At 40.4% G+C, this 12797-nt stretch overlaps 1 protein-coding gene across 1 annotated transcript in view; it reads right to left on the bottom strand.

Moving 5' to 3' along the window:
• Positions 1-9029: 9029 nt before the first annotated feature.
• znf385b (zinc finger protein 385B) overlaps positions 9030-12797 on the bottom strand; it is a 53024-nt gene continuing 49256 nt past the window's right edge. Inside the window, exons 9-11 of the mRNA XM_039599907.1 lie at positions 11277-11461; positions 10416-10511; positions 9030-10290 (exon numbers count right to left, since the gene is read on the bottom strand). Of these exons, the coding sequence (XP_039455841.1) occupies positions 10021-10290; positions 10416-10511; positions 11277-11461 (551 nt within the window). The 3' untranslated portion in view covers positions 9030-10020. The remainder of the gene's footprint in view (positions 10291-10415; positions 10512-11276; positions 11462-12797) is intronic.

Here is a 12797-nt window from a genome sequence, read left to right as displayed (position 1 = left end):
ATACAGGTCCTTGCTGTCATGTAGACAAACCAAGCTCAGAAAACAGACACTAAAGCCTCTTCATGATTTTGTATTTATATTTTTTGTATATTTTTATATATCTATACAAACATTTTTGTCAGTTTCCATATTCCTCCTTACATTTTGTTTTATTTGGTTTATTTTATTAGATTTATTTTTCCTTTCCACTGAGCAGGATATCTATCGGACCTACTGTAGCCTTATATACACCCGAGAGCTCTTAGATCTGGTGATTTTTGCGCTTGGCCACACCAAAGTCGAGGCTGGTTAATAGAGGCGATCATGCATTTGTGGTGGTGGAACCTAAATTGTGGAATGATTTACCTCTCCACATTAGACAGGCTCCTACCGTCGATCTTTTTGAATCCTATCTGAAAACACATCTCTACTCGTTGACTTTTGAAACAGCATGAGAGTTTTGGTTTTTTGTTATCTGCTATTTGGCATTGATGTTATTTCATACTTGTTATTTGCTATCAGTATTTTAAGTCATTTTACTGTGTAATTTGTATCTTTGTACAGCACTTTGGCCAACACTACTGTTGTAATTAAATGTGCTAAAATAAATAAAATAAACATAAACAGTGGACATCACTGGTGAATATCAGCACCTGTGTGAGAATCACCAAGATATCAGACAGTAAGCTTTTAGAGTCATTTTGAGCTGTTTTATATTCAAGTTGTGGTCACTGGTACGACATTAGTATCATAAGATGAGATTTTATGAAAGCGCTTAAATTCAAAAATGATTTTCTTTGGTCTTTTATGACAATTTTTTAGGATTATATGAAACTCGATGTCACATGAAAATCTGATGATGTACTGTTCTCACTGAGGCAGGTGCCGTACCAGGGGGTAAAGCAGCCTGTCAGAGCGTACAAAGCTTCTCAAAGGTTCGAAGATGTTGAACCTTGAGTTGCTCCCGATGTGTTCATCAGACAGTGAATGTTAGAAAGAAAGCAGTCAGGTTTTGTCGATGGATTTTGGGAGGTGTTTTAATAATAAAATTTTAAAAAAATAAACCTTTAGAGACTGAATTATCTGTTTTCAAACATCCAGACCTGAACTTTGACAACAGCATTCCCCAATAGATGAGTGTATACAGGTGCAGTCAGATGGAGCAGTCTTTAACCCGCCAAAGTCCATCCATTTACCTTTGAGCTAGTCTGCCTCCTACGTGCTGCACCCAGCGGCACCCTCACATAAACCAAACAGAGCAGACTCTCTTCTGCTGTGTGAGAAAGGGCAACGTCAGGATAATGTCCTGATTTCATACACCTGACGCTGAGTTCACGTGTAAAAACAACTTATGTTGGATCAGCGACGAGAGCAGGAAATTAAAGTGCCTACAAACACATATTGCTGTTCATTTGATGATGCCTATGTCAAAATATCATTTTAATAGCTTCATTCAAGTATCTGATTTCATGTTGCACAACCAAAAGAAAACAGATGGATTCTGCTGTTGGAAAAAAACTGCAGAGAGAGCAAAACCACTCTGCTGACCCATGTGAGTTAGCTTTCAGCAGGACTGTTTTACACAGTGCTGCTTTAAAGCATCATGAGTAACATAGTTACATATAACAAAAACATTTGGTCATAATTCAGCGTTGTGTAGGGTCTGTGTGACAGCGTTTCTTCATCGAAGTCTTCTCTTACTTCAAAAAGAGTAAACACGGCTGATGTAGGACATACAGCAGTTTTTAATGAAAAAAAAAAGAATTTACAGGAATAAAATAAGAGAAATGTTGCATAATATAATTTGCATATTCACATCATAATAAACAATTTTCGTTAAAAAAGAAGCTCAGAGAATAAATTCTGTACATAAAGAAGCCGACAAGGGTTCTCTAAAGCAGGAAGACTGGAATATAAAGGGAGACATCTTTCACATTCATCTCGAAGCTGATTTTAACGCACTTCAAACATTTCCATTCAAGGTCAACCGTGAAGGATTTGAATGAAGATGGCTGGCTAAATGTATCGAAGCTGAACCGTGTGCGTCACCAGTTTTTCCTTCCCACTTTAAAACCTGAATATGCTTTTAAAATATATTTGGCGAAAATTGACAAATAACACATATAACACTACACCAAACTATGTTTTGTAGTTATCTCAAATATATGAGATGCTTAAAAAGAAAAAGAAGAAGCCCTGTGTGTAGTAGTTTGGGTGAACCGCTCCTTTAAACATTTAATTCACTTCACCGTTTGCATGGCATTGGTGTTCATGGAAATGAGCTCTTTTGTTGAAAGCAAATAGTCAACATTTATTCCAAGGATGCACACACACTCAAACACAAACACACTCACCATTTAAACAGTGCATCCCTGTTTAATTCATACCAGTGTTGCAACTACACGCCCCTAAATATAAAGTCTACCAAGCCTTAAGTGCTGAGAAAGCAGCATCTGATCTGTACATTATTGCACCCTGATGACATCATGGGACAGGAAGTTGAGAACAGCTGATTCGATGTAAAAGTGTCAGACAGCCTCAGTTCATCGGCATCATTAACACAGATTTGACATACAAGAACTGAAATGAGTTACTGTGCTGTGAGATCAGTTACTGCATAGAAAACACACACACACACACACACACACACACACACACACAAATAAACTGTTTGTTTGTTACTGGAAGACTGAGATGCTTCAAGTTCTTCAGGAAGAGGCAGGAAGACATTTAAAATACTGACCACTTGAAAACACGGAAAATTCATTATTGACGATGACGTTTTCCAAATGAGAGGGTTACTGACTTTTTCTGCTCGTGTTTCTCTTTCTGATACAGTCTTTTAGCTGTGCAGCCTGGTGTGCTTTTTTTCTTACCATGGCAACAAAAGTATTTACATAAAAACAGCGTAGTGACATTTACACCAATGCTGTAAATGGGCTTGTGTTAGCCATTGATCATTTCTAAATGTTCTAAATTTCTAATTAGGTATATGAAACCAGAGATAACCTCCAAAAACCAAAGAGAAAGAAACCATCCTTTAATAATCACTTCTACTTCAAGCAGTGAGGGAGGCAGAAGGAGAAGAAGAAGACTGCCACATAGAATCAGTAGGAGTTAACTCCCAATGCAATGGAAGGATGGGGTCAAAGAAGTAGAGCCATTGCAGTCCTGGAGGGAGCTCTGGGGCTCTGAGCAGGGCTTGCTGGTCCTTCTTCTGTGTAGGGATGGGTATCGTTTAGGTTTTATCCAATACCAGTACCAAACCGGTACTTTTGAAACGGTGCCGGTGCTTAAACGGTGCTCGAACCAGTGCTTAAAGAATGGAGAACACAAAATTGGTCCAAAACCTCTCATGTTCAGCTGTTTTTTGTAAAAGATAACAATGTTAGCCTTTTCTGCAGCTATAGGGCATATATGGTATCACTCTTGGCTGGAAGCAGTGCTTAAACAATGGAAAAAACACAAACTTTGTCCAAAAACCTCTCATGTTTAGCTGTTTTCCACTTTTTCTTTGGTCATTTTAGCCTTTTTGGCCAGGGTGACGGGAGCATCTGCCATCAAACAAGAAGACAGCCGCATGTAACTACGGTGGTGTTTGCTAGTTCACCTTACATGCATTAATTTAATAACGTGGTTAGCCTACTCAACGTAAATTACACACGAACAACATGAAGCTACTCACGCAGAGAAGAACGGCTGCTGCTGCCATCATCATCCATCATCATTTCTGCTACACTGGCAGGGCTAGGGGCCAGGACTCTACTCTTTGGAGGATGTTGCTAACTCCGGGTCCGATAACAGGCAACCCACCCGCAGTAGATGTGCACGGTGTGAGGTCTCGCAGCAAGCTATCAAATACGGCGCATTTCTCGGCTTTTAACAAAATGCTATATGTCGCCAGGTATTTCATCAGATTCGAGGAGTTACCTCCTTTGCACAGAATCACAGTATCACCTTAAAGCACTTGTTGCAGGCTGCTGAGTTTGCATCTTTTGCTGTGAAGTACAGCCAGACTTCTGACTGCTTCGCCTTGGGCATTTTTAATCTGTAGCTCTGCTCTAAAAGAACGTACGTACCCTACTACGCTTGCAAAGGTAAAATGATTGGCTAGAATCCAAAGTGTATGACATCTCAGGGAAAAAAAGCACCAAAATAAAGCACCAGAATGTGCGCTGCTTTTCGGTCTGGTTACTACCGTTTATGTCAGAACCGGTGCCATAATGGCACTGGACACCGGTACCCATCCCTACTTCTGTGTGCTATGACTGACTTCTTTCCAGTCCCAAGCAGCTTTAGCACCTGAGACAAGGAAGAGGATGCATCCTGCAAGCAGTGTCAGGCAGGCTCATGTATCCTGAGCAACATCTTAACTGGATGTCCAGAAGCGCAGCTGGTGGTGGGATGATAAGGTCCTCACAGACACCACAAACAGATTTCTAGAGGGTTAAAGCTAGTTTTCCACTGCCCTCCACTTCTGACTTCAAGCTTCTGACTGACAGACAAGAATTCAGACCTCATAAAGAGGTAGTAGGGATCACGCTCTAACCTATCTAGATGTACAAAAACGTCCAATAAACTGCAGCGAGGCAGGTTCCAGTGTCTGGTTGTTGAGACCATTTCCAAAGTATAGTGTGCATCCTCATTTCTAGACTAAAGTCAGCTGCCGTGGACAACATCCATGAGGAATTTCCTACAAAAGACTGACTTGGAGGCCAAAGGACTAAAGAAAGCCAATGAGGAGCTACAGCAGCCAAGACTAGCTCAAGAAGATGAAGCTATGGAAGAGTTCCCAACAAAGCACAGAGGACGCAGACAATGCTGCCACCAGGCTATCATGTGAAGGCCACCACATGCTGCGCTTCTAAATGTAGAAAAGCATCGCTGATGTTTACGTCACCCTATAACCCTGTAGAAGAAATTAATGTAAAGTTTTAAGAAAATGAGCGCATTTATCCAGTAGTAGACCAATTTTACCATTAAAGGTTAGGTTCACATTTCCTCAAGACTACTGTAACACAGCACTCACATGTCGGTGAGTCAATGCTCAGTGTCGTTGATAATGTTGTCCGTACTGGCTGCAAATAAAATATGAACCCATCCTTTAACTCCAAAGTCATTAAGACTGACACCAGTGTTAATCTGACCAATAACATGCAGCCTTTTACCTGAGCGGGCACGTGTTCCCGCTCAGGTAAAACACACAATATCTGACTGCTTTCCTGTGACATCGCGTTACATCAGAGTATTTGTTTCACAGTTTGATGAGGAGACACCATGACATCATTAGTAACATTAACTTTTTCTCTAGTTTCCAGTGCAACTGTGAAAACAAGAACCTGAAGGTTAAAAGTGCTAAAGGAAGCTATCTGCTAGCAGTACACCAGACTGACAGCCAAAAGTCCTGCTACTGCCCCCTAGAGGCTCCAGTGCTCAGTGTGTTGGACAGAAAACTAAACATATTAAAGCACTGAAAGTTCATCCCTGTGAACAGTTTGTGTGATAATGCTAACTCAAAGGCCCTCTCAAATGCTTTTTTCCACATCCTTCAACCACATCTCCTTAAAGCTTCATCACATGACCTGAATGACTGAAATGGAAAATTGAATTAAACAAAAAAAATCAATTATTGCTTACATAAATCAGCAAATGCGACAGCACCCTATGATTTGATGTCACCCAGACATTACAACAATATAATGCAAATGTAGGAAACATACACAAGGTGAAAAGTGCATTTTAAATTGATAATATTTTCATCGAGCCTCAAAGCTTTGCACCAAAACAAGATAAATAACCACCCCGTCAACAAAGAAAAAAGAAAACAAACGAACGTCACTCTGAATGTTATTCTCCTTTGTTTACCAGGTAGCACAGAAATTCAGCAACGGTTAATCTAAAGACAGGATTTAACTATTGTTACTCATTAAAACTGAATAAGTAACGAAGCACGTAAAACAAGTTAAAAGCCAAGAAAATAGGCCCCTCTGTGTATCACATATTAAGCTGGGGTAAAGTCGTGTTTTTACTCAAGATTTTGTTGCCAAAAAAATCATTTGAGCTCTTCTGGATGGCCTAATTTTCACTTTCCTGTTGTTCTTGGAAGGCTGATTAAATATCCTGCAATGCTGGCGTGTATTCACACACTCAGCAGGTTTGACAACACAGATTTTTCTCTGCTCCTAGATCAAGTCTATTTTTATTATCTTGGGTAACAGAGCTGGACTATAAAGAACAAGTGAAAAACACAAAAACACACCTCAATTCACCCAAAGCTCTGAGATGTAGCTGAAGGTTCAGAAAACAGCCAAGAAGTGGACCTTTGAGTGATGATGAAAACGGTCATATGAAGGCCAAAGAAAGCTTTAAAAGCGAATGGGTTCATCGTGCACCTTGAGATAACCATCCCTGGACCAGAGTGCTAAATGGACCAAAAGTCTTAATTTAAGCATTTACTGAAAAATCAAGAAAAAGCTTTAGGTAAATATATACAACACACAATGTAAAATAAATAATTAGAGCACAAAAATAACCAGAGAAGCATTAATTAAAGCTGTAGGTAAAAGTTTGTTTCGTCGATGGAGAGTCCGTGAGCTTAGTTGCAGGTTGTGGAAAGTTCTAGTAATGTTTTAAAACGTCTCTCCAACTCTTCAGCTTTTAGTAAAAGTTCTGCTCAGATGCTTCAAACTCCAGCAAGTTCAGTGACAGCAGGAAGATTCAATAAAACTAAAGAATCAGACACAAGGCCCTTTTCTCCGTCCAGAGTCCAAAATCATTTTTCAACAGGCAGTGGAGACAGGGGGACAGGACACGGGGACACTAGTCACACATTAGTCACACAGAAAGCAGAAAACAGTCGGCGACAATGATGAGCAAAGCTTTAGATAACCATTAACGGTTATGTAACAATGTTGATCCGAGAGGCTGTCTGGTTTAAACTGCTTCTCATGTTTCCACTAAAGAATATATCTGGTTTATTGCAACTTGGTGAAGCTGTAGCCGCCAGTGAGGACACAGAGCAGGATGTGCTGCAGTGCTGTGTCAGGTCATGTCATCAGTTGCAGATGTTTTACACTTTTTAAGGATTTTAAAGCTGATTTTAGTATTCACGTAGCTCACATGTATCAAAATTCAACTGTTTTGGGGCAAAAAACAGAAACATTTTACACATTAAATTGCATGCTTGCCTGGCGGTTTGGATGGAGGGAGATATTAGAACTGAAAAACAGTTGAATAAAAAGCTATTTTATTTTATTTCTGTTCTTTTTTAAGGAAAAAAGTAAGTGAAATTTTTGGTCAAGTTTTTATACATCAGTAACCAATTAATAAAGTTTTAATGACATCACCAAACAGATCATTAGGTCAAACAATCGCAGAAGCTGAAAACAGGCCGCCTGTTTAGCCACACAGTTCACACCACCATATCCCCACTAATAAATAAAACCATATACAGTTAAGCCCATAATTATTCATACCCCTGCCAAATTTTGACTTAAAGTTACTTTTGTTCAACAAGCAAGTTATTTTTTGACTGGAAATGACACAGGCGTCTCACAAAAGATAATAAGATGATGTACAAGACGCATCATTGTGGAAAAAAAATATTTCTCAGCTTTTATTTACATTTGAGCAAAAAGTATCATGTCCAGAATTATTCATACCCTTTACAAACTGTCACAGTCTCTGGGAAAATCCAAAGTTCCATCCATTCCAAATAGTCAAAGCTGTTCTAAAGCATCCTAATTACCCTGATTAATTGGAAATAGCTGTTTTGATCAACTCAACAGGTGAAAAACGGCAGCTCTCTGCAGGTGGTCTGTGGACATTCATGGCTAAGACAAAGGAAGTCAGTGAGGACCTGCAGCTGTGCATTGTGGCTGCTCACAAGTGAGGAATGGGCTACAAGGCCATATCCAAATGTTTTCAAGTTCCAGTGGCTACAGTGCAAAGTATTATTAAAAAATACAAGATGTTCCGCACTGTGGAAAATCTCAGAGGACGTTGTCGGAAGCCAAAAGTGAAACCTGTGCTGGCCAGGAGAATAGTGAGAGAGGTGAAAAAGAATCCAAGGATCACCACCAAGGCCATTCTGGTGAATCTGGGCTCTGCTGGTGGCAATGTCTCAAGGCAGACAGTCCAACGGACACTGTTGGGTTCCACGGATGCAGACCAAGGAAAACGCCACTTCTCCAGGCACTTCTAAGGCATGCAAAAGCTCGTTTGGCCTTTGCAAATGCTCATCTGGACAAAGAAGAAGATTTCTGGTCTTCAGTGTTATGGTCAAATGAAACAAAAATTGAATTATTTGGTCACAATGATGTTGCCTTTATTTGGCATAAAAATGGAGAAGCCTTCAACCCAAAGAACACCATCCCCACTGTCAAACATGGTGGTGGGAACCTAATGCTTTGGGGGTGTTTTTTAGCCAATGGACCATGGAACCTAATCACAGTAAACAGCACCATGAAAAAAGAGCAATACATGAAGATTCTCAACAACAACATCAGGCAGTCTGCAGAACAACTTGGCCTTGGGAACCAGTGGACATTTTAGCACGACAATGACCCAAAACATACAGCAAACGTGGTGAAGAAATGGTTAGCAGACAACAACATTAACGTTTTGCAGTGGCCTAGCCAGAGTCCTGACTTGAATCCAATTGAGAATCTGTGGAGGGAGCTAAAGATCAGGGTGATGGCAAGAAGACCCTCCAACCTGAAAGATTTGGAGCTCATTGCTAAAGATGAATGGGCAAAAATGCCTGTGGAGACGTGCAAAAAGCTGGTCTGCAATTATAGGAAGCGTTTGATTGCTGTAATAGCCAATAAAGGCTTTTCTATTGATTATTGAGAAGGGTATGAATAATTCTGGACATGACACTTTTGCTAAAATATAAATAAAACCTGAGAAATATTTTTTTCCACAATGATGCCTCTTGTACATCGTCTTATTATCTTTGGGGAGACACCTGTGTCATTTCTGCTCAAAAAAGAACTTGCTTGTTGAACAAAAGTAACTTTAAGTCAAAATTTGGCAGGGGTATGAATAATTATGGGCTTAACTGTAGGCTTTATTGTAAACCATGTAGGTTTCGGAGCTGCACGGCAGGACGTCTAACTGTTTTTAGAGATGAACAAACATAGCTGGTTTTAGTATTTTCATGCGGTTTGTTGACAATAAGTACAAAATGCTGCGTACTCCATCCTTCAACTTTTTTTTAACTTTCTTCAGGAATTATGTATAAGTGAAACACGAGAGAAGCGACGTCTGAGTGAGGGCACGCTGACAGCTGCAGTAGTGTTAGGTCATGATAGACGACATCTGCTGAGTTTCTGACGTCTTATTTGTGCTGCTAAGCTCCTCGAGCAGGTCAGAGAACAGCTCCTCCAATCCTCTTCAACCTCTGAGGGAGAACCCAAACTGGGATCTCGATCAAAATGTTCCCATCAGCTTTTGTGTCTGGCCTCATCAAAAAGTCCAAACTTCCTCAAAACCCACCTCCCAAAAAATCAGTAACAGCACTGTTACCTTTGTTGGTAAGAGTTTGGGAGCAGGTTCTGGGTTGTCTTTAGATTCGGTGTCTTGTCAGCTCCGACAAACCAAAATACGTTAAAAGCCCAATTTTTAGCCAATGCAGGCTGCTAAAAACGGATATTTGTTCTAGACTTGGCTTTCTCTAAGGTAGGCCCTCTGTTTTAGATTCTGGAAGTCTCTACGGTCACTTAGTGCTTTCTAAACAATGTTGAGCAATTTCTGTATTTTTGGTTTCCAGTAACTTCACATGTCTCGATAAAAGAACTCTTTTGATATTTTTTATTCTGCTTTTTCGTTCATCCACTGGTTCTGCCCAGGTTCAGGATTATTTAAACGAACATCTCCTCTTCTGGTGGGCAAGAGGCAGTTCACATCTCTCTTAGTGAGGAGGTTGCAGGTTTGAATCCCTGCAGTCTTAATGCTGATGTCTCCCATGTCCCCGTAGTGGCAACAAAAAGCATGTCAGAGGTCAAAGTTCGCTGGCATGACTTCCTGCTTCTGCTGGCATCAGTACGGCGTGAAGAGAATCGATCCTTGGCTCGCTCTGATTGGTCCAGGTGCTGGACGGAGGAAGGAGGCTGTGAAAAGGGGGGAAGAGGCCGGAGGGCGAGGGTGGATAGAGATTGCAGGTGTGAGGGGGGAGGACGTCGGTGTGAGGAGGGGGGAGGAGGACAGAGAGGATGGAGGGAGTGATAGAGAGGGGGTGAGCGGAGAAGATGGTGGAGCAAAAGGAGTGGAGAGGAATGAAGGTGAGAGCGCAGGCTTCACCAGCTCCTTCTGAGCAAACAAGGAGAAGAGAGAAGGAGAGGAAACAAAGAGACATCGATGAAAAACAAAACAGAATGAAGACAAAAGTAAATAATAATACTTAATTAGAGGAAGGGAGGTAAAGAGACACTCACGGTGAGTGAGCCGCGCTGCTGTTTGTTGTAAGGACTGTACTTGGGTTTGCTGGGTTTTCCTGCCACTCTGTCCTTGTGCCTCCTGCTGGAGATGTGCTGCAACAACAACAAACACTGTCAGAGTGAAAGCAAATCTGAGGGCAGACAAGATCAACAGCGATCGAGACTATAAGCTACACAAGTACAGAAGAACCTGCATCAAATTCAGGATCAAGAGTTCACGATGATTCACAAACTACAAGCAACCAAATATGAGTATGCTCACTAGTCTAAGTTTATTTGTCGCTTCAGGTAAAGAGATGTAAAATACATTAGTCCTGATAACATAAAGCAAAAGCCTTTCTAGAGGTTAAAAACCTAAATAAGATGAATAAACATTAATTTTCCAGTTTTAACTGTGAGAAGACTGTTTGTGCTTTAAACAGAAAATGACCCGGGCTCTGAAACTACATTAAAGGTACAGTATGTGAAATCTCACCACTAGGGTGTGCAGGTTAGAGTCAGGTGAGTTCGATTTTCTTACCCCATCACAATTTAAGTGCATTATCCTAGCTACGGTGGCCACTGTGTGACAAAACTCTGGCCATAGTTCATCTGTAGTGAGTGTAGGCTGTCAGTCCACTGTTTACCTCAGCTGTCAGTATGTGTCCATGTCTATTTACTCTGGAGGACGCTGTAAAACTTTGCGAAAGGAGTTCAATACGACGATGATCACTTCTGTTCGGTGAAGCAATACTGAGGTGAATTGCTTGTTTTTTTGAGCCTGTGACTCGTTTAGTATTGTGTGGCAAATATTTGAGTGCATATGAACAGTCTGACAACCTTCCTTTAGACATTTGTGAACCTGCTGCGAGTTTCTACCTGTTTAAGCTGGATCTCCGAGTTGACATGGACATCACAGATCTGGCAGTGGAAGGTTTTGTTCTGCAAGCCGGAGCCCTTCAGTCCCGAGCTGCTGCCGTTCTTCAGCTTTGCTCCAGGTCGAGGGTAGGCTTTGATCGGCCCAGCGCCACTACGAGCCTCCAGCATTGTTTTATGTTTTGATCCTGAAAGCAAAGGAAAGCAAGTTCAGGAAACAGGAATGTTGGTTTTAAAAATATCTTTAAATATGGGTCTGTTTTTTTAATTTCATCAAAATAAAACCTGTACACATCGTCTGCTTCTATACTGATATCTTCCTGATTATCATCCCGGTTAACCAACCTTTCTATAAAAATCAACTAGAAGTGACTTGCTGAGGATAAATACTCATGTGTGATTATCATAATGTGGCAACAGAAGTCCAGAAACTGTGCAGAAAGCTCTCCCTGTTGATGTATTCCAGGATTTCCACAAATCCTTTTGGCCATATTGGATTATGAACAAGTTTAATAAGTTTAATGCTTGTGTGTGTTTCATGCATGAAGCACAGCATTTGTTTTTTGGATATCTTTTAATGTCACAGGAGTAAAAGTAGATACCAAAGATCTCCAAGCAGGGGCAGCACAGAGCTGCTGAGGGAGATTAACAGACACCTTCCTTCCACCTTTCAGTGTCATTAATCCAAATTCTCCTCTTTCTAAATGTGTTTATAGTTATATAGCTAAATGTGAAACTGTTTATATACCCTTGTATGTTTCTGTGAGGAAGTAAAATAACTACAAGCACTTGAACTGTCCACCTAATTTATAGATTCAGAGATATGAGGAGTGAAAAAAACAGCATATGTTCGGGTGAGCTTCCCGCAGCTTTCAAAAGAAAACTTGGTTCGATGTGAAAGTCTTTTGTTTTCCTTTTTTGGGTCTGACTTAAAGTAAACACAGGACAAGGCCTCGTGGGAACTGCATTTGTAATCTCCATCCAGGAAAATTCTCTGGTTGACTTAATCACTTGATTGCTGGTATTTACAGATGGTAACATTAGTTGAAGCGCTATGCTGAGATGGACAACAGACATATTTTGTATTATTTTAGTTTTATCACCTGATGCTTACTCTATTTTAGCACTGTAAATAATAAGCAGGAGAGCTGCTCAGCCGATATTGTAGTTGGACCTCTCTTCAGATTTACAGCCATGGTAAAAAGACACTCTGTCAATTCAAGAGTTTTACATATCAGGAGATAATAGAAATAAGCTGATGCCTAGCAGGTCTTGAAATTAAGTAAATACAACCTCAGATGAGCTACAACACGTCAAATGTTACACAATATAAATATTTATTTAACAAAAATGAAGGTGATACACAAAAAAAGTTATGTGAAAAATATGTACATCTTTAGTACTTCCACAGGAATTAAGACGATAAGTAACAAAATGCTCAGGAGGAAAGACATTACCATCAGGGACTATCAGCCCATCAGTCTGGGAAGAATTAGAAGGACAGTTACCAAATAATTTGAAGTC

Source organism: Oreochromis aureus, linkage group 16 (genome assembly GCF_013358895.1).
Source record: "Oreochromis aureus strain Israel breed Guangdong linkage group 16, ZZ_aureus, whole genome shotgun sequence".
In the NCBI taxonomy this organism is placed as follows: domain Eukaryota; kingdom Metazoa; phylum Chordata; class Actinopteri; order Cichliformes; family Cichlidae; genus Oreochromis; species Oreochromis aureus.
The sequence above is the reverse complement of the archived record's forward strand: the minus strand, read 5'-3'. Positions and strand labels throughout refer to the sequence as shown.